The sequence below is a fragment of the Podarcis bocagei genome (genome assembly GCF_964188305.1).
Source record: "Podarcis bocagei genome assembly, chromosome: 2".
Taxonomy (NCBI): Eukaryota; Metazoa; Chordata; class Lepidosauria; order Squamata; family Lacertidae; genus Podarcis; species Podarcis bocagei.
The window spans coordinates 89,021,167-89,043,190 of record NC_138126.1 but is presented as its reverse complement, the minus strand read 5'-3'; the positions used below and the strand labels follow the sequence as shown (position 1 = coordinate 89,043,190).

The 22,024-nt window shown below is 44.1% G+C and overlaps 1 protein-coding gene across 3 annotated transcripts in view; it reads left to right on the top strand.

Annotated features, from left to right (window-relative positions):
* The window catches only part of CACNA1A (calcium voltage-gated channel subunit alpha1 A), a 259,869-nt gene that overhangs the window by 7,311 nt on the left and 230,534 nt on the right, over positions 1-22,024 (top strand). The window contains exons 1-2 of one of the 3 annotated variants that reach the window (XM_081181634.1): positions 7,087-7,167; positions 10,517-10,824. In XM_081181634.1, the coding sequence (XP_081037760.1) occupies positions 7,165-7,167; positions 10,517-10,824 (311 nt within the window). In that variant the 5' untranslated portion in view covers positions 7,087-7,164. Of the gene's footprint in view, positions 1-7,086; positions 7,168-10,516; positions 10,825-22,024 lie in introns of those variants that run through there. The other 2 variants (XM_081181632.1, XM_081181633.1) reach the window with 2 other exon arrangements.

The following is a 22,024-nucleotide window of genomic DNA, read 5'->3' as shown; positions in this document are numbered from 1 at the left end:
ATCAGTGGTTTGAGTCATACAAGACTGGAGTTAATTGGTGATGATGGATGGTTATGCGTCACTCCCAAGAGACTTAAATGCAATGTCCCTCATGTTGTTCAACATATAAATACAGCTGCTCAGGGATTTCAAGGCTAAGCATAGGGTTGAGTATCATCAGTATGCTGATGACAACACAACTGTGTATTTGCTGCCCCATGAGCAATGTAAGCTCTGTCAGCTCTGTCTCTTCCCTAGAGGGATGCTTGAATGAACTATCCAGATGAATGCATTACAGCGTTATCTTGTACTCGGTCTGGGGAGGAATGGGGTGATATTGGTGAGGAAGGACTGCTGATAAAAGGATGCCCTTCTGCTGTGCCAAGGACTTGCATATTGAGAGGATCCAGTGGAAACAGCAAGCCAAGCAATGAAACAGTGGGATTTTTGTCAAGCGCAACAAAATGTAGGGTGGAGTGCTCCTGTTCAAGATGCCAGCCAGCCAGCCAGCCAGCCATGCTCTTTTCCAGGATATTCCACTCCATTCCACCTCTCTCCCCTGCCCTCAGTTTTCTACCCCACCCCCAACAAGAAACTAATCCTTTTGCAACCACTGAGCAATACTGTCTTCATTAAGCGAGCTGGTGGGTTTTTTTGCCCAGGTTTTTCCTTGTACTCCTGCAAGCCTTCAGATTCCTGTTAGAACGCTTCTTGTTTTTCACAGGCTCCATTTTGACTACAGTCTTGTCGGCACTTGACATTCACCTGCTGAGTTTGCTATTAGAATGAGAGTGCATTTTTAAAAGCTGCACGATTCATATAGTTACATTTCTGGGTTGGTTTTTTTCCAGACTGAACTCGCCGGGTGATGAATAGTCTTGTATGTGTTTTTTTGTAATTATTCTTATATGTGCAGGTAGCAGTGCTTCTCCACAGCCTGCACTTTATTCATAGCGAGACAAGTGAATCCTGTGCTGGTTTAGGCAGTTATGTACAGGTCTAGGCAATCCCTGTCCGAAACGCTTATACTGTATTAGTTGCTTGCAGAGAAGTATCAAAATTAAGAGGGCACACCACACAACCATACAAAATAGTACTTTCCGCTTTAGATTTCATTATGCTAAGGATCACAAGGTCTTTGTCCAGGGTAGCCATATGCCCGACTTTACAGAGGACAGCCTCCTGTTTGAAGGTGTCCATGCATGGTCCAAGGATAAGGAACCACAACAGGCGAGAGCAGGAGCCTTGAATTTGCTCATCAGAAGTTAGCAGCATCTACAGAGCAGACTGAGCAGGCTTATAAGGGACCTGGTGTCATCCCTGCTATGGTGAGATGTATTTTGTTTTTATTTAAATTAAAGTCATTGGTTCTAAATTTGCATCTATATGTAAAATTTCCACATTAACATTTTATGCAAATTGATGTCCTTTTTCGGTCTGTCTTGTGGTGATGCAAATTCTTGTTTTTGACAATGCATAACTGGCCACCTTAGCTGAGTCTTCATATGGAAAATCTGCCTTGGGACTTGGAGGCGATTTTCCTACGGTGTGGGTGTTTTAATTTTTGTTGGTAGTGCTGGAATTTTTGTGGCTTTGCATGGTTCCTGATGGGCTTTTATTGTTTCTTGTAGTGTTTCTGGGACAATGTTTTATATTGCTGCTTTTGTTTCTTGGTTATTATTATCTGATGTTTTTATTGTGTGAATCTGTTAGGTACCTTGAGCTTTTGAGGACTGGAAGGGTAAACATATTTTCACACAAATAAACAAATAATGCCCTTCAGGTACAAGTCATGTGGAATAGGAACCTTGCTTATTTGCATATTTGGAGGGAACCAGGAAGAGTGAAATATATCCACATCTCCCCTGCTGAGTGTGTCTGGGACTCATTCCTGGAATAAGGGGTGTACAATGGATGCTAAGTACCTGTAGTTTGAATTAGCAGTTATACTATCACTGACAATTATTTAGGGAGCATTTACCTGTGGATTTTTCATGCTAAAATAGTATGCAACTTTACTGACAGTTGTATGTCCAGTTACTCCTCTTTAGTTTTTCTTTAAAGACAAGGAGAGACACTAGTAAGCCAGAATTTACTAAAATTACTGACTGACATGTTTTCATTTGCAAGGACTAATAGATAAACTATCTTTTAGAATTCCCAAACTTGTACAATTGAACTCTCTCTGTCCTCATTTGTGATTCCAAGCATTCAAAGTATTCAAAGGCATGTTGCCTCCAGCACAAAATGAAGTACATAGGCTTAATGAGTAGTATCCTTCTCCTCCATGAATTTATCTAAATTGTAAAGCTGTCCAAAAGGGTGGCCATCACTGTATCTAGTGAGTTCAAATGCCATAGTTTTAACTAAGTGCTCTTTGAATAAATACTTTCTTTTGTCTGTCTCATGTCTTCCCATTTTCAGCTTCACTGGATGGACCTGACTTCTAGTATTAAAAGAGAGGAAGAAAAACCTTTTTCCACACCTCATAATCTTATGCTGCTCCTATGTCCCCACCATCATTCCATTTCTACTCTTCCCTTGTTACCATTTTCAATCTCTTTCCTACTCTTTGTCTCCCTCCACCAGAATTTAGGGTATATGCTCTTCTGATGAGCAATCTGTCATTTTTTGTTTATATTAGGAGGCAAAATGCATGCTAGTGTTTATCACACATTTTTAAAATTGTGCTTAGCACTGGCTATGTTTTCCTTTTATATCAGGAAAATGGTGTGCAGGAAGTGGGGGGGGGGGATAATGCTTTCCTGCCTTGACTCTTTTACTGCCAATAACCCCCCCCCCCTCAATTTCTATTTGCTCCTGAATAAGCTATTTGCAGTAAACAGCACCTTCTGGGGAATTAGCTTGGGAGGACATTTGCAAAAGACAGTGGCCCTGATCTGGAATGAGACCCCACTTTTTGTGGAGTTGGGCTGTTTGGACTTTAGTCTGTAAAGTACATTGTGCACAACAAATTAAGGTATAAAATGCTGGGAACGAGCTTTTGAATGAGGAGATGATGAAAAGGGAAGAACTGATGATGTGTATTGATTTACTTGCCTCTTTCTTCTATAGAATATCTAAGTAAGTGTTCTCTAAAGGCTTTTATCTAACATTTAAACCTTAATTGACCGCAATAAAGGTATTGTCTCACTTGTTCAGTGCAAAAAATAAATAAAAATAAATTGCTGGTTTTCTTCCCCCATCTGTTTTTCCGATAAGGCTGCTTCTAACTACTTCAGTTCTCCTATCAAATCCCTTTCCCGTGAGTTAACTTTTCTGTGCCTCTTGGTGAGGTAAATAGTGCTTTGCTCCTCCTCTCTTTTAGAGCTGTTTACGGACCATTACACACATGGCATAGAAGCTGTTGAGGGTTTGTTTTGAGTATGTGCCAGGTACTTACACCTTTCGCTGCAGCTGGAACTCCAGATAACACTGTTTGCTTAGGCCTTATTAATACTCATTCTATTGCTGTGACCTCAGATCTGTTTCCTGGGCCAAGGCAGCTGTTCCACTGCTGTTGTTGTACATGTCTTCCTTATCCCCTCCTAAACATAGGCATAATTTGCAAAGGGAAAAGAGAGGATTTAGCCAGATGACGGGCAACTCTGGGGAGTAAGGAATGGGATTCAAGACCTGAAAGGCATTCACCTGGTACTGAGGAGTGTTTTTATTTTAAATAAAAAGACAAGCTATTAATTTAATTATTTTTATTTTTTTAAAATTAATTTATGATTAACCTTTTAATTTAATGATAAATCACATCTGCCAGGAAAAGAGGGGGGGAAATGCCATTTCAAAAGGTTGTACAAACACGTTATAACATGTTATAACATTGTAAAATATATTTGTGGGTTTGGGATTATTTTAAGGGCTGCTGTTGTTACCTTATTGCAAAAGGCATCCAGTGGTTGATAGACTTGCTGCCAACACAAAATTAGCTAATTTTGACACACAAGGTAAATCGCGTGCATTTTCAAATGTTTTTCTTTCAAACTTGGAATTTTAATTTCCCTCCAGTTTTTGACATAATGAGTTTTGGTAACAGTAATGGTGTTTAGTAAAAGTAGCAGAGGATCTAACTGAATTGAACTTGGGTATAGCTTTTATGGGTTATCACGACCCAGGTGATAGGTCACAGATTTTTGTCCTCAATATGGTCGTCTCTGAACTTGCAAAAATCTGTAAGATCTTCTTTGGAAAGCAACTGTTTCCATGTGCCGTGGAATTTCATAAATAAAAGAATATATTCTGAGACTAGACTTCAGTCAATACAAATCCACTTCTATAACAGAGGAATTGGCTGGCTTGTGTCTGTATTTGGTATACCTTCTCATTGTAAAGCGAACACTATCCTGTACCCAGCCCCAAAAGGTTAGGAATGGTCTGGTTCATGAATGCTGAAAGGGGTGGATAGCAACAGAGATAAAACAGCATCTCTCCCCATCCCTCCCTGTCAAAGATTTGTGCTTTTATCCATGGTAGGTGGGGGTGTCACAGGAAGATGAGATGCATTCTTGGGGCCCATTCATATATTGGCTTAATGTGGATTGTGAACCCTAGTGCTTCCTTTCCTAGGGCAAACCCCAAAATGGCACCAGAGAAGAAGGGTTGAGAGGAGCTCTATAACATGAACAACTGGAGGGGGGCAGTGAGAAAGATCAACATCTGGATCTGCTGTCCTGGTGACTACATTGTCCCATTGCTGCCAGGCCACGGTTAGGGTTGCTCTGTTACTAAAAAGCAAGTCCCATTCAACTTGTAGGACTTGCTTGTGTGTAACACATTAAAGTGTTCATAAGTGACGCAGAAAACTTGTATGTCCCCCGATTGTACTTAAAAGAAACCCATGGTTGTGTATCTAATGTATAAACAACAATTTAAAAAATTTGAATGACAAGTCTCTAACTATATGGCTGTTTAATTTATGTGAGCTGGCAGGTGCATGTTTTCTGCTTGGGTCTTACATAGGCATATTAGTGCAATTACAGAACATCAAACCATCCAGGATCTCTTCTTTGACATGTAACCAAGGCTAGCCATGTTATGAAGTATAGTGGGACTGTTGTGTCAGGTGGAAAATTTGAGGCTTAGGAAAGTCATAACTGTCACAGGTTTGACTTTATTCAAGGGCACAATCTGGTGAAGGATAAATCTCTTCCACTGAAATCCATGGTCTTAAAGTGGCTATACAGTGGTGCCTCGCAAGACGAAAATAATCCGTTCCGCGAGTCTCTTCGTCTAGCGGTTTTTTCGTCTTGCGAAGCAACCCTATTAGCGGATTAGCGCTATTAGCGGTTTAGCGGTTTAGTGGCTATTAAAGGCTTAGCGGCTTAGCGGCTAAAAGGCTATTAGCGGCTTAGAAAGGGGGGGAGCGAAAAAAATCGCAAGACTCGCAAGACGTTTTCGTCTTGCGAAGCAAGCCCATAGGGAAATTCGTCTTGCGAAGCGCATCGAAAAACTGAAAACCCTTTCGTCTAGCGGGTTTTTCGTCTTGCGAGGCATTCGTCTTGCGGGGCACCACTGTATTGTGCTTGTATACATATATGTTTATTTTACTGAGGGAGCCCATCTGCATTTGTTATCACAGGCACCAAAAGACATCTTGGTGCCTCATTTGTGGGGTGTAAGTGGTGTAAATGATCTTTTCAGAACATGCCTAACATGGATTGCTGTAATGTCATTAGGGAAGCATACAGCATTGCTATAGCTGTTTTGGTGTCTCCTGTGAAAGTGTCCTTTGTGGTGAAATCAAAAAGGGAATTTCAAGGATGGAGAGAGAGGCAAAGGTGACTAAGAGAGAAAGAGACATCAGAGTGAGTAAAATGGCAGAGCTAGAACCTTGGATTGAAAGGGAAAGGGATTATAAGGAAGGATTCTTGATAATAGTTGTGATACAGTAAGTGCATAAAGCAGACTGAACAGTTGTAAACGACAAGCAGAAAAAAGAACATCATAATAATGCATGGTAGCATCCATGCTGAACCCTGTGATTCACACAAGTATACAAGTTTATTACATTCTCACAGATAGTTGTTACTGCTGCCACCACTAGAATTATTATTCGAGTGTAAATATGTACAGTGGTACCTCGGGTTACACATGCTTCAGGTTACCTACGCTTAAGTTTACAGACTCCGTTAACCCAGAAATAGTACCTCAGGTTAAGAACTTTGCTTCAGAATGAGAACAGAAATCGTGCAGCGGCAGCAGGAGGCCCCATTAGCTAAAGTGGTGCTTCAGGTTAAGAACAGTTTCAGGTTAAGAACAGACTTCCGGAACGAATTAAGTACTTAACCCGAGGTACCACTGTATATGTATATTTACTGAAGAAGCAAAGCAGCATTTTGAAGTACATCCAGGAATATTATTTAAATTATACTGTTATCAACCAACAGTATATCGCTTCCTTTGGATTAATTTAGGGTACAAAATCCTAACTGGATTTTCGGTCATCAGTTCCAAGATTATTTCCACCTGTGCTTCTTGCTCTCTGACTGTTTATCCCCACTCCCACCCCCCAACCACCAGTATCTCAGCAACATTATGTCTCTCAGCCCCAACAATGGGCACTTTCAACCATCCAGATAAAAAAAAAATCAAAGCCAACGTTGCGTTTTCCTCTCTTTGAAGATAAAGGACTAGTGGGGACAAATGCTCATCTCCGAGCTTCCTTTTAATTAACATGAAGATAAAATATCAGCTTCCCTTGCGCAGGTGGTGACATGCACCAACGAACGGCCTCCTTCCTCGGACATTCTGCCTGGTATCTTAGGACCACGTACAGTGGATTGGGAAAGCAGAGGGAGGGGGGAAACGCAAGCCAGAGTTGGGGTAGTTGAGGTGGAAATGGAACAGCAAGCCTTGATAATATTGCTGTCGGCCTGGAGCAGCCATTCTGTCAACAGGAGAGATGGGAAGGGAAGCAGAGCACACTCCTCCCTCAGCTCTGCTGCGGAAGGCCAGCTCCATCGGGCCTTCTCTCCCACAAGTGTCACCTGTGGGCAGCCCTTCCGCCAGACTGCCTCAGCGGGAGAGCTAGGAAGCAGGGCCGGAAGCCCAGCTCCTTCGATCAGGCACCTCCTATTCTTGAATTGTGCCAGCTGGCCATTAGAAGAACAATTGTTTGAGAATTGGTGCCTGAGTTTGATTTCTCCCCCTCCCTTATGGGTTGTGTTTTCTTAAATGGTAAGCCACGTGCGGGCAGGGCCTGTCTTAATTAATTGCACGTAAGCCACTCAGGGGAGCCATTTTGGCTGAAGAGTGGGGTATTAATGCTCTGTATAAATAAAATGAAATAAAATAAATATTTTGGAAAGGGAAGAGCAGGGTTTGTCGGCTGACTGGATTTAAAGGAGAGGGAGAAATCAAGGGGATGCTTTAATGACGTTATTGATAAGAGGTTGTGGGTGAGACAGAAGATTTATATTTTAGGCATAGGTGAATTTATGCATAGATTCTGATACGTCTCTGGACTTCCCCACCCAGCAATAGGGGTGTAGACATAGAGGACTAAGAAGAAAGCTTTATAGATCTGAGAGAGAGGATGGTAGAAGCCTTTGAAACCTCTGCTAAACACTATGGATTGGGGAGATGTGCTATATTCAGATCACCCCCCTCTCAGCTATATGAGAGAGATGCTGAGTGAACTATTCTGAAGGCAGGAAACTATTCTGAAGACAGTCACGGTTGGGTGGGTGGAGAAGTGGCAAGAGAGAGAAAATTACTGCTGAGTATCCACAATTTTTGGGGAACAGGGATGTGAAATGTGGGTGGCCACTTGGCAAAGAGAACAGTACTCCCACAACCATAATTGTTGTGCTGTGGCTACTGAAATTCTCTCTTCTACACGGAGATTTGGGGTGAGGTGTCATCAGTACAGTAGTGATGCCCAGCTCTATTTCTCTGTAACATCTGGATCAGGAGAGGCCATGCAATCCCTGGTATGGTGCCTGAATATGCTGGTGGGCAGGATGAGGGCCAGCAAAACTGACTCGTGAATCCAGGCAAGATGGAGGTGCTGTGGGTGATCACTCCCCAGGTCGAGATAAGCAGTAAATTGCCTGTTTTGGTTGGGATTGTACTGTCAAGGATTCTTTAGCTGTAATTCCTGCATTTCAGAGGGTTGGGCTAGATGATCCTTTAGCACCCTTCCAACTCTGCAGTTCTATGTGGCTGTTCCTCTATCCATCTCTGTCACTAGAAGCCCAGGTGATCTCACTGGAGTGTTTTTTGCCAGCTTCAGCTGGTAAGAGACTATCACTATTCCTGGACCATGGTAGCCTGGCCACTGTTGTCCATGTGATGGTAACCATGGGTAGGCAAACTAAGGCCCGGGGGCTGGATCTGGCCCAAACGCCTTCTAAATCCGGCCCGCAATTGGTCCAGGAATCAGCGTGTTTTTACATGAGTAGAATGTGTGCTTTTATTTAAAATGGATCTCTAGGTTATTAGTGGGGCATAGGAATTCATTCATTTTTTCCCCTTCAAAATATGGTCTGGCCCCCAACAAGGTCTGAGGGACAGTGGACTGGCCCCCTGCTGAAAAAGTTTGCTGACCCCGGCTCTAGACTCAATGATTGCAACACACCCTATGTGGGGCTGCCCTTGAGACTGACCCAGAAACTGCAGCAAGTGCAAAGTGTGACAGCTTGACTGCTTACTGAGGCAGACGACCACCATTATACTATGCTGCTGCTGCAAAATAAAAATCACTGGTTGCAGGTTAGCTACTGGGCTGTCTGCTGCACAACAGCACTTCCTCTCCTTGTGTACTGCCCCCATTTTGTTCCCCTTCCCCTAACTCTCCAGAGTATATTTGGGGTGGGGGAGAGCAGAGGGAGAGGAAGTCCCGTTGCACAGGAGGAAACCCTTGTACTAATGGGGCAGCTTCGTTGGATGCAGCCCTCAGTGCCCTTCTTGGAGGGAATAGCTTGCTGGAACGCTGAGCAGGTCCCACTTGTCTTCAAATGACATTTCAGATCACTGGCTTGTGTTGTCGTGGGACTCAGGGAAACTAATGAGGAAAAGAGAACAATGTAAAGTATCAGGAGAGACTGAAATGAATTTTGAGGGCAGAGTTGTAAGTGGAACAGCTTGTCAAATTTTCCGTCTGGCGGTGGGATAGTCAAAGGTATTAAGCTAAGGCACTGCAGGTAGTGCCTTCAACAAAAGAAGAGTGGCAGATGAAGATGATGGACTTTGCAGAACTGGTGAAGCTGACAGGAAAAATCCGAAACCAGCGTGATCAAGTATTCCAAAAGGACTGGAGTAAATTTATACGATACAGTGGATGCTCGGGTTGCGAACGTGATCCGTGTGGGATGCACGTTCGCAACCTGCAGTGGCGCGTCTGTGATTTAGCGCTTCTGCGCATGCGCAACCGCCAAAACCTGGAAGTAACCTGTTCCGGTACTTCCAGGTTTCGGCAGTCTGTAACCTAAAAAAACACAACCTGAAGCATCTGTAACCCGAGGTATGACTGTATTTGAAAGATTACTGTAAGCAATTAACATCACAAGCAGGGTTATCTGAAGACTTGTAATGATAAATTTTCTATCTTTCTATATTTAAATTTTGAGCCATTTTGTAATGAGTGTAATTGGAACTGGAAAACGTACAAAATGCAATGATATAAAGGTGAATTTTGAAAGCCCTGAGGTTGTGGGGAAGGAAGTCGATAAGCTCTAAAGAGGCAAAGTGGTAAAGTGGATAATGACGATGGAGAATGGTGCTGTACTGGGTAGGATTTGGAGCTAGCAGGGATGACCAAGTAATTTATTGCTAAGGTGGCTTTCTTCTTGAAAAAGTTGATTCCCTTTGCTGTGTTTTATTATTTCTCGGTGGTGAGAGTGCCCTCTTGTGGCCAATACTTATTTAGACAGCTATGGCAGGTGCTGCAATGCCTGGGTGAGATGGCAGTTATGTGGTTTGGGGATGGGTGGTTGTTGGTTTTTTTCATAGCAAGCTAAGAGACAGTCTAGGGCCTGATGTTGGGTTTGTACTGGCAATAGAAATTCCCTCGAGGCCTAATTATCTTTTGTTTATTTTTAGTTGCTGTACAAAATCTCCCAAGGGCTACAAACAAACCAAAAAAAGAACCAAAAGCCCAATTGCCATCCAGCTCTGAAGACAAAACCCAGAATCCTCTCTGCCTTCTCATTCTGACCTCCCCACTCTTTCCAACTTCCCTCCTGTCAGCCGTACAAGGCTAACACGGACAAGCACCTGGGATGGGAGAATTCCTTAACGTTATTCCACATATAAACCAAACTCTGCCCTCTGAGAAGAAACAGCTTTGTTCATTCACAACTCCCTAATTTATTACCTTAGATTACTTACAGGCCTGTGTAGGTAGAAGTGGATGGATAGCGTCTCCTATCAAATTAAGGGAGTGTTCTGAAGCAGCCAGGGACTTGGGTGGAATTGCTTTGAGTGAGGCAGTTTGAAAAAAGAGAGCCTATATTTCTATGCAGCCACTATATCTAGCCAATCTGTTTCACTTTTTCTTTTCTCTCCTTGTGTTCTGTGTCCACAGCTACCCCTTGGGCGGGCAGCCAGGCAGGCAGAAACCTCTGGGGTCTCCACCCAAGTCCCATGGATGGCGAGGCGTGCTGTGGTCCGAGCATCCCTTCTGTCCCCTCCCAGCTACTATGAAGCCGTGCACGATGGGCGTGGGCCTACCAGCCCCGAGTACCCTTTCCTTGGCAGCTGGTACCACTACATGGGCCAGGAGCCCCTCTCGTACAAGCGGCGTGGAGGCGTGGTGGATCACCGTGACATCATCATGGCTCATCAGGCCCACAAGATCCACAACACACCCCAGGCACAGCGGAAGGAGTGGGAGTGAGTATGCTCAAATTCTGTTGTTGAGCTGTAGCTGTTCCTGAGTTTCTCTCAAGTAGGCCTGAAGCCATGCCACTTACTGCCTGCCTCCTCCCTCCCCTCGCTGGAGAGCTCCCCAGGTCTGTCCTTTCCATACTCCACTGCTAGGCACACACTCCCAGCCCCTGCCAGGCCTCTTAACTTTCCCTCCTCTTCATGATCTTCCACCTATTTGTGACTCCTTCATTGTTCTGCTGATTCCTGTCATTCTGTACCAACAGCCCTTGTCCAGACAGCAAGAAGACCTGTTCTTCTTTCTCTCCTTTGTTGCTGATGTTCTGATGCTTCCCAGGATTTCTGCTGGATGAATCCGGCTCTGGTACCGTACTGGGGACTAAACCCTATAACTCTGCTATGTTTGTTCCTTTTGAAATAGGATCTTGACATTCTGCACTTCTGGTGGCTTGTGCTGTTGATTTTAAGAGTGGTGCCAGCAGGGGTATGAAACTCTTGCAAATGAGCTCTGAAGTAAGCCCCATTCCCATTTAGTTCAGTAGGGCTCCCCAAGAATGCCACGTACAAGATTGCAGCCTAAGTTATACATAGTATTGCAAGACACACTGTTTCTGCATAGTTCAAGGACACATTAAAACATGCATGTAATAGATAAGACAATGAAGCTACACAGCCAGACATCTGGGCTTTCAAAGAGTTCCAGTGATTAATAAGCAAAAAGAGGCTCCTGTAAGTTTCTGATGAAGTGGGCTCTGCAATAGTATTTGCCACAATTAACCTGTTGGTTTTGGGGAGGGGGTCCCAGGGATATGCATACCCCTAAACATTTTGTGGCCTCATTGAGGGGCAGTATTTCAATATGAGTAGGAAAATGAGAGTACCCCTAAACATTTTTAAAGAAAAAAAGCACTGCATTTAAGTTTACATTACGAACTGACTGCAGACATCACCTATTGGTTTTTGAATCACATGGAAAGACACTAATACTCAGTTTACATACAGACTAGTTAATTTCCCCAGGGAACTATTAGGGTTGCATTAAAATAATTTCCCTGTGCCTATGGCTGCTCTCTTCACTGGCCGGTAGTCTAGATGGACCAGAGATCCCTCTTTAGTCCAGGCAGGATTCTTAAGTATCATTTATTAGGATGGCAGGAATAATGCTAGTACAACCTACTTTAGGTCATTGAAAGCCAGTTTTGAATCCTGAATCTGATCCACCAGTTGAAGACAAGTGGGCTGGCCATCTTGAGATAATCTGAGGGAGGCAGATATTTTTCCTGTTGCAGGCCCTGTAACACATGTGACCAGAAAAAATGGCCAAAGCAAGGGGGAGCATGGCTATACCCGCACTCCTTCGAACATATTTTCACAGGGCTCACATGTGTTCATACACTGCACCTGTCCATTGCAGGTTTCACTTTATCCTAGTCTTCTATTTTCCATGTGGCTGATAGAAGAGTTTGGGGACCAGAGTAGACATGGCAGAATTCCCACTGTCAATGCAGGTGTCTTAATTGGAAGGCACACTTTCCCCCTACAGAACATCACCCATATTTCTGATTTTTGTACAGCTGTACAATTCAAGCTGGCCATGTGACCCGGAAGTGTCTGCGGACAGCGCTGGCTCCCGGCCTCTAAAGTGAGATGAGCGCACAACCCTACAGTCTGTCAAGACTGGCCCATACGGGCAGGGGTACCTTTACCTTTACCTTTACAATTCAAGCAGCTTCTGTGGCTTTAGAGATTAATTGACCTTCAGGGTAATTATAAGGATGCTATAGGTAAAAGGTAAAGGACCCCTGGAGGATTAACTCCAGTCAAGGCTTATTCAACCTCGGCCCTCCAGATGTTTTTGGCCTACAACTCCCATGATCTCTAGCTAGCAGGACCAGTGGTCAGGGATGATGGGAATTGTATTCTCAAAACATCTGGAGGGCTGAGGTTGAGGCAGCCTACTCCAGTCAAAGGTGACTATGGGGTATGGCGCTCATCTCGCTTCAGGCCGAGGGAGTCGGCGTTTGTCCACAAACAGCTTTCCGGGTCATGTGGCCATTATGACTAAACTGCTTCTGGCACAACGGGACACCGTGACGGAAGCCGGAGTGCAAGGAAATGCCGTTTACTTTCCTGCCACAGCAGTACCTATTTATCTACTTCTACTGGTGTGCTTTTTGAACTGCTAAATTGGCAGAAGCTGGGACACAGCAACAGTAGTTCACCCCGTCACACGGATTTGAACTGTTGACCTTCTGATCGGCAAACCCAAGAGGCTCAGTGGTTTAGACCACAGCGCCACCCATGTCCGTATAAAGGATGCTATAGATAAGTACATGAGACAGAAGACTTGATAGGCTTGTTGGTTAAAATCTGGGTGTTAGGGAGGTGACTTATCATTGCTGCAAAGTCCAAGGAGGTAGGCCAGTGGGGTCACATTACTTTGCTGTTTAGAAAAGCATTGCTGTGAAGATTTATCCTTACTGCCCAAGCTCTGTTTGGTTACCAGTGGTCAGGAAACACAAAGAGTCTTTTCACTCCGAGTTCCTTTTGGCTAGGGAGACGTGGTGCCAAGCTATGTGTGAGGTTAGTCATGTGTTTATACAATCATGCTTAACCTAGATGATTTGAAGAAAAAGTTGCAGTGGGCCCCCCAGTCTGGAATGTGACTCTGAGGCTTTATGCCTCCTCCCCTTGTGAAAACCACTCCCTCCTGGCTGCTTTTTTCCTCCCCAAGTGCTGTTTACTGCAAATAGCACCAGTCAGGAGGTGAAGAATTTCCAGCATCAAAAAGGCAAGGACCACCCAGTTGAGATCAAGATTGTGTTCCAGATCAGGGTCTCATGCCTGCTCATCTCCAATCAGCCAGGTTAAACATGCTGGCTTAAACATGAGAATAACACAGAGCACACATAGTTCGGCTCTCACTTACAGGGCTACCCTTCCCCTGATAAAAAGGGAACTTAGTCCAATCTGATTGTTGCACAGAGGGCCAAATCCTGGGAAACTAAGGGCCCGCATTGCTTCTTGGGAGCCCATTGTGGAGGAATCCCCCATCTGAGCCAGAAGCCCCAAGTTAATATTGACACTGGCGCTCCCCAACACCCCCGCACTCCCTCATTTTCTTTCCAAGCCATTTCCTTTTTTGCTGCCTCCAAGAAAATCCCATCTTGTTGCCTTGGAAACGCTGATATCTCTAGCAGAGGACTATAGTTTTACTGAGGGCTCAGCCGGCTTGCCTGGGGGTGGGGAGGATCAAAATTGAGGGAAAGGGACACCCCCTTGCTGGGGAGTGAGACAAAACAATAACAACACCCTGCTGTAATGTGGGACTCAGCTGGCACTGGAGAAAGCTGCAGTGACAACCATTGTGAGGCTGCGATGCAGTTGGTACTCCATAGCCACGTACAGGGATTTCTTGCATAATGTGTGGGTGGGGATAGACCGAGAGCATGGATGTCAAATGAGCAGAGAATGCTTCCGTCTCTCTGCCTCGGCATAGTGCTTTAGCACAGGGGTTCCCTGAACACTATCCCACCCAGATCTGAAATGGATAGTGCCTTTCAGATTTGCACTTTAAAAACAGCTTGTGGGACATATGAAATGTTTGCACAACTGAAGTCAGAATGGCTTGGTGATTTGCTTGTGTAACAGTAGAGGCTTTTCTGCTCCCTGTCATGAATGCTATACCAAAAGCATTTTGCATCCTTACCACCAGCATTTCCCCCCACTGGCAGCAAGTAAAAGAACTCCCCCCTATTTGGATTGTGCATGTTTGGCACATCCGAAAGGTAATAAATATGCTTGATGACAATTTTGGATAAGTGACACTGCAGCCAGGAAGTGGTATCTATCTCTGCACTATAGTGAGGACCTTCCCTTATGCTGTGGATTCTTACAGTAGACGCACTCTATATTTGACACTCTATATATTTGGCACACTCTATATTTTGATACGAACAGTTATGTGATACGAACAGTTACTTTAAGCATGGTAACTATTGTAATTATCATTGGTACAGCTAATGGCCAGGCTTTATTTGCAATGCTGTCTTCTGTGAGCAGAAAACATGTTTTTTTAAAAAAAATTCTGTGTGATGGGCTCAAAGTATTGCTGTTGGAGAAGGTGCTTTTTAATTTCACTCAGCAGTTAGTTGATTGCAAACCACAGTCTTTTTGAAAACATTGATAAATTTCAACTGACTTGGAATTATTTCCTTAGGTGACAAGTCATAATTCATGAACTTATTATTAGAAACTTGAGCTGCAGTGTGTATAGTTTACACTGGGACTTAAATATCAAAGTAACAAATTGCAAAATGTCGATTGATGAATTAAGCAAAATATGAAATGGCAAGAGGATTTGAAATGCCCCTTGGGAAGTTTCCAAGTGAACTGTGAATTTCCATTTGAATGTAAACATTGACACACACACACACACACACACACACACAAAATGTGGTGGAGTGGGGTATTGAATCTAGCACTGCTATAGAAATGCATCCTTGGTCTTTATTCAAATAGATTGAGAGGTAGGGTGTGTGTGTGTGTGTGTGTGTGTGTGTGTGTGTGTGTGTGTTTACAGGATCATGGGAAGGAATGGACAAATCCATTGGATTTGATCTTAAAATAGTCTAGGATCACCAGATAATTCAGGCTTGACAAGGTGTGGCTGTCACTACCTTTGCTAATGGAGGCTAGTGAGGTCCATCATAGGGTGGAGAAATTCTGGGCCATTTCTGGTTTGCGTCTGGGGTGTGGTAAGCCTCCCTAGAGATCAAGCACAATCATCTGATGAAATAAAAATGTTTCTTCCCCCGCCTGCCAAACATGCATATGTGTGCTCACACACTGCCAAGTTCCAGACATAATTCTAGCATTGTTCTCTCTGGGGGCTTTTTGCCCCAAAGATGTATTGAAAGAGACATCCATAGAAACATATGCGTACTAAGGATTCTTCTCTTGCTACTACGGTGCTGGGGCCACAATGTGGTGTCCATGAATGCCATGCTGCCCTCAGACACCAGTCTTGGTGCCTGTCAAGGCCCCCTGACCATCCCAATTTATATTTGTTCTTTTTGGCAGGGGGAGGGAGAGCTCTTTGGTTTTGTTTTTCCATGGGTGATGTTGGGCTGGGAGGCAAGCAAAATGCAAGTATTCAAACAGCCAACCCTCTTTACCTCCTTTTCTCCAGAATGCTTCTGGTCCCCAGGTGAGGGTGCTTTGCTTGCTTATTTTTTGTTGGTTTGCTGTGCGTTTTGTCTGTTTTTCTTCTTCTTTGAGAATGTTGTCTGCCTAGTTTGCTTGTTTGGGCTGCTTGTTGGAGGGGTGTTTTGCCTGCTTTGTCTTTTTGTTAAACTGGGGTTATTTCTTATAGGCTATGTATAGGGGTTTCACTTGTCTGGAGAGTGGGGCAGGGGCAGGGAAGGAGCACTGCCAGTTTTGACTTCTGTGAAATGGGCTTTTGTGGTGTCTATGGTAGTTTCTTAGATTTTCAAATGTGCTCCGGGCCCAAAAAAGGCGGGGCAGCTCTGATCTAGAGATTCACATTGCTGGATTTAGATAGGCAACTTTGTACTGTTATTTCTTTGTACTTTGCTAAGCCATAGATTAAAGTAAACCATGGTTTAATGTGTTTGAGTGCTTTGCTGCTACTGTGCACTTGCTTGCTTTTCAGGGGACGAATCAGGCTTGTTGCATATCCAAATCCAGGCTTGTGGCTTGTTTCTCTTTGCTTTTGGCTTACCATTCGTTTGTTGTTGTTGTGGGGGTGGTTGTTTTGAGGAAACAACCGATAAGCCTGGGTTCACATGTCACAGCGAGCTAGACTCTGTCTTCTTTCCTTCCCTGCGTGGCAGTCGGGAGTGGGGGAGGAACAAAGTGCTCATGCACATTAAATCATAATTTATTGTAAAAAAAATGGTCTAATGTTGCGTGCAAACCAGGCCAACGTCCCTCTACACATCTCCCCCCTGGCCTTTATTTTCTATGCATGTGCTTTTTCTTATCAACTTCTAAGATTGTTGAGCTATGATGTTCTGAAATCCATGCCTTTTGTCCGGCTGTCCTTATTCCTCCCTTGTTGAGCAGTTTTGTGATTGCTTTTCCCTGGCTGTCTGCAGTCATTGTGTTCTCAGACAATTCCTCCTTGTTTGTCATCATCAGTTGTAAAATAGGTAATCCTCAGGTAGCTTGTCGGACCTTCTGTCGCATGCATATGTTGGCAACTTTCTAGATTTTTCTGTTGCCTGTTAAGTGTGTGTATGTCCACTCTCCACTCTGGCAGATTTAGGATTTGCAGAGTTTTGATGCAAGGGGTTGAGAGAGACAGCAGAGCAACTATAGCTGTTTGCCGCCTCTTAACCTGTCAGCTGGGAGGGGGAAGACAGTGAGGAGCATACCAGGCAGAAAGGCTGCAAATGGAGGCTTTGCCTAATTGCTGAATTCTCTTTTAAAGCCATCCAAGCTGGTGACTGTCACTGCCTCTGGAGGGAGCAAAATGCATGGTTTAATGGTGTGTTGCATAAATAAGTACTTTCTTTTGCCTGTCCTGAATCTTGAAACATTCAGCTTCATGGGATGACCATGTATTATGAGAGAGGGAGAAACACTTTTCTCTATCCACTTTCTCCATGTCATGCATAATTTTATAAATTTCTGTCATGTCACCTCTTATTAGCCTTTTCCCTAAACTAAAAAGTCCCAAATTGTGTAACCTTTCTTCATAGGGGAGTCACTCCATCCCGTTGAACATTCCGGTTGCCCTTTTCTGAACTTTTCCCAACTCTAAAATACCCTTTTTGAAATGAGGTGATCAGAATTGTACACACAGTATTTCAAATGTGGGTGCGCCATAGATTTGTATCGGCATTGTGATATTGGTAGCTTTTATTTTCAATTCCAAATGATCCATAGCATGGAATTTGCCTTTTCCCACAACTGCTGCACACTGGGTTGACATTCTTTGAGTTCTCCACTACAACCCTGGCCAGACCCCCATGAGCATATATGTGAAATTAGGGGGGGTTTGCCCCTCCATGCATACAACATTTCTCCAATGAAAATAGGGACATCCTAAGGAAAAGTGGGACATCCCGGGATCAAATCAGAAACCAGGACGCCTTCTTTAAATAAGGGACATCCCTGGAAAATAGGGACACTTGGAGGGTCTGTCCGTGCATCAATATAAACATTTGTTTATGTTGAACTGCCTTTGCTAGTTTACAGCCCATTCACCCAGTTTGGAGAAGTCCTTCCCCATCCCTTTTCATATTAACCACCCTTTAGTATCAGCAACAAACGTGGCCACCTCACTGCTCACCCCTAACTCTAAATCATTTATGAATTAGTTAAAAAGCACAGGTCCCAATGCCAATCCTTGAAGGACTCCACTTGCTGTCCATCAAGAGAACTGCCCATTTATTCCTACTCTCCACTTTCTGTTACTTAACCAGTTGCTGATCCATAGGTCCCCAAAGTTGGGGGGCCCTTGCTTCCTGTTATAGCTGCTGACACTGTCACTGTTTTTACACGATGGACCTTCAAAAACACTTCTCTGCATATTAACACTGCAATAAAATGCTTTCCTATGTCCAGCACACGGGGTAATGTCTAAGTATTGTTGTGACAATTGTTTTTTGCCAGCTTCTCCTATGACTGATGCCACCCAGGTTTTGTTTACTCCCTTTAAAAGCTACCTCCTAGTCATGTACTTCGCCCCAACCATTATGCTAAAATGTTTCCCCTGCAGTTTAATGCCTTTAATAGCACAGGGCATGAAGGCTGTGATGTGAAGCAAGTTACAATGAGAATATCCTGGCTGTGTGAATGTGCATAGACCTTGCGTTTGAGATAATCATTTCCCCCCCAGAAATAAACTTCTTGCTCCTTGACAATTTTCTGCAAACCCACTGGGTGGCACTCATGTTCTCCCACAAACTGATTCAGTAATCTGTGCAGAGGTATTTCTTGAGCTGATACAGGGAGGCCATTAAGCAATCCATACAGTTTTCTGGTCATCCCAGAGACTAGAATAACAGATTGCTCATGGTCCGTTGGTGGGGTCACAGACTCCTGGGATCCTCTCTCTGGCTGTTGATAACTGTGCATCTCAACTAGCAAGCTTTGGTCATACACAATTTAATGGTATATACCGTACTCTAAATTGATAGAGTGATATATTTTACATACTAGCGTACTTGTGTTGGTGAAAGAGCATCTAATTTGTTCTTTTGGATAAACATGAGATTGAAGCCCACTGATTTCAATGGGTGTATTCTTGTGTATGACTTTGTCAAATCCAACCCATTGTATCACTTTGTATTTAAACCATACATCCCCCGACTCACCCTGAATTCAAACTCATTTAGTGTTTATTGGAATTTCAAGTACCTCTGCATCCATCACACTACATATTCGGGTGACAAGATTAAAAAACAAAACACTTTTCTCATGTGAAATCTTTCCAATACCTTCATGGTACTGCCTCTTTAAAAAAACACAAAAAATAAAACAATGAGGCAGTAAATACAAAGCAAACCACTAGCTTGTGGTTTGCATGAGAAGTTGAGTTGATCTTGTGGATTTTGCAACAGCTAGCCAATGGTAAGAAATGCAACTTGATATAGACGTTGCAGTGCCAGTTTCCTATCTTTACTGATTTTCTTACATTTGTTTCCTGTCTTCCTTTTGCTATGGAACCCAAGGGTGGGATTCAACTAATGAGTGGAAGCTCTGTGCAAGGGCTGATGCCTGTGCAATGGGACTTCCCCCCCTCCTTTCCCCCACCCAAAAGCATACAGCGGGAAGAGAGAGGGATCATTCTGTCTGGCAAGTCAAAATGCTTGGCTCTGATGGAGCAATTACCTTAGCGCAGCACTGAATTCCTTCCCAAGGTGGCAGTTACCCATCCAGGTTCAGACCTGCTTTGCTTCAGTAATGTGGTGGCCTTATTTGTTACTTTCCTTTTTCCATCCAATGCTATATGTTATAACTAAATCTATTCTCATTAGTAGCCTTTGAAATTTGATTAAGCTGGAAAAGTAGGAGCCTAGGTAACTGATAATAACAACCAACTCTCAATAGGTGGGAAATATGGACCTATTGGCTATGAGCATTACTGGGGATTGCCAGCCCTTAAAACCCAGACATTCTAGTACCTAGGAGAGATTTGGGTGGCACTCTGTATTTTTATGGGTGAAAGCAGAAGGCATAGCTTGGTGACTTTTTTTGGTAGATCTCACTGGTCTCCATGGGATGGAATCAAGCACATAAGGCTGGAGTTGCTAATGCAGTGCCCCTAGGCACCATTGGCACCCACCAGTTATCTCCTGCCCTCCCACCCCCACCAACCTCAGTTGGAAGTTACTATCTTCCCAGTGCTGCTCCGCTGGCCACTTGTAGCTTATTGGGAGGCCTTTGCTCCATATGGCCACTTCCGCTATGAATGGATGGCAGCAGGCCTTTGGGTTGGTTCAAGAGGAGAGAGAAGGACTGATAGTGACTGAGTTATGCCACTTGTGTGCATGAACTGGAGGAAAGTTAGGACACATGAAGGTGATGGGGAGGCCAGGCAATGAGATGGGTGGATGGGGCCTTAAGGGGCTCAAAAAGAAAGCATGCAGGAGAGAGGGGAACCAGAGCTATGAGAGGGGCAGAATGTGGGTCCTCTCTGTAACTGGCATGAGGGCTAATGTTGAAGACTGAGCAGGCTGAGGCAGCTTGACTTTTCATTTCAGCAACTGACATCTCCCAGTTAGGGTAGCCTGTACCAGTTCACTGATTTATGCTGATGTGTTCCAGCATCCCCCTAGAGAACACCCAAAAACAAACCCAGAAGCCCATTTTATTATGATACATGTCTTCTGCACCCATTTCAGCTGCCTGTCTGCTGAATTCCCGGTGGCTGACAGGAAACTTGCTCCATCCCTTTCAGCAGCGTAGACATCATACTACTGCGAGTCTGGCAGCCGTCAGTCTGAGGCACAGGGCACTCCAAAAGAGGTCAGGTGACCCTGGAGTGGCCTGTAAGTGGTACAGAGAAATCTGTTTATGGAGGGATTTTGCCCAGGGACAAAGCTTCACAGAGATGCTTGTCATGCTAACCAGATAAGGTCTATTAATCAGGAAAGTATTTATGGGGAAGTCAGGCAGATGTTTGTGGGTCCCCAGTCCAAATCCAATTCTTCACCTACTATATAGCACCTGAATTCTTTTGCTTTAAAAAAGAATATTTTCCAAGCATGCTCGTTATTTTTCAGGGGGCATTCAAGTTCATACTGGAACTTTAGGTTTGCACAATTAAAGTAGATTAAAGCTCTCTGTTACCCTAGCACAACAAATCAACTTAAAAAATAATGAACTTTTTGTGGTTTGGAAAGTGATGGGGAATTGCATTAAAAAGTGTGGGATGAAAAAATGATTAACGGGAAGACGTATAAACAAACAAATCAGGGTGGATGCAGGATGAAAGCACATTGTTGCATAATCCACAAACAAATCAGAATGGTCAGTTAGGAACAGATACATTCTAACCTCTGATTAAGCTTTGTGCAACCAAATCAGGACAAATGCTCAATAAATAGATTGTCTGGAGAAGCCCCAACAGATTCTGTAGCTAAACCCATAAATGACAGGTTTGAATTCCTTGGATTAAAACTAGATTGAGTCTGTTTTGCTTCATGAACATGCTTCAGTAGAGCATGTTTCTGGTCTTATTGTTTGTGGAATTTCAGTTGTAAATGCACTAGAGTTATCTAGTGTGTAGACATTTACACATTGGCAAATAAAGAAGTTAAGATTCACTTTCTGTTGTGTGGGCAGGGCGGTCCCACCCCCTACCTGGGCAGGGCGGTCCCACCCCCTACCTGGCCGATCCCCTGGCAAAGCCTCCCCAGGTGAGATTGGGCGATTGGCTGAGGTAGGCGGAGACCTCCAGGTATCCAGTCTGGTGAGTGTGACGTACTACTGGGAGCTGCACTGGGATCCGGGGGGCTGCGCGCAACCACGCAAAAGGTGCCTCCCATTTGATGTGGGGAGCTGTCATTCTGCTGTTTCTGCTGTTGGAGCCTAGCTGTGAAAAAGACCAGAAACATGCTCTACTGAAGCATGGGCAACAGACTGCAGGGAATTAAGCAGGAGAAGAGTGGAGGGTTTAACCAAGGTAGCCAATGTAGGCCAGCTTCTAGAGAGCAGCGCAACTCCCGTCATC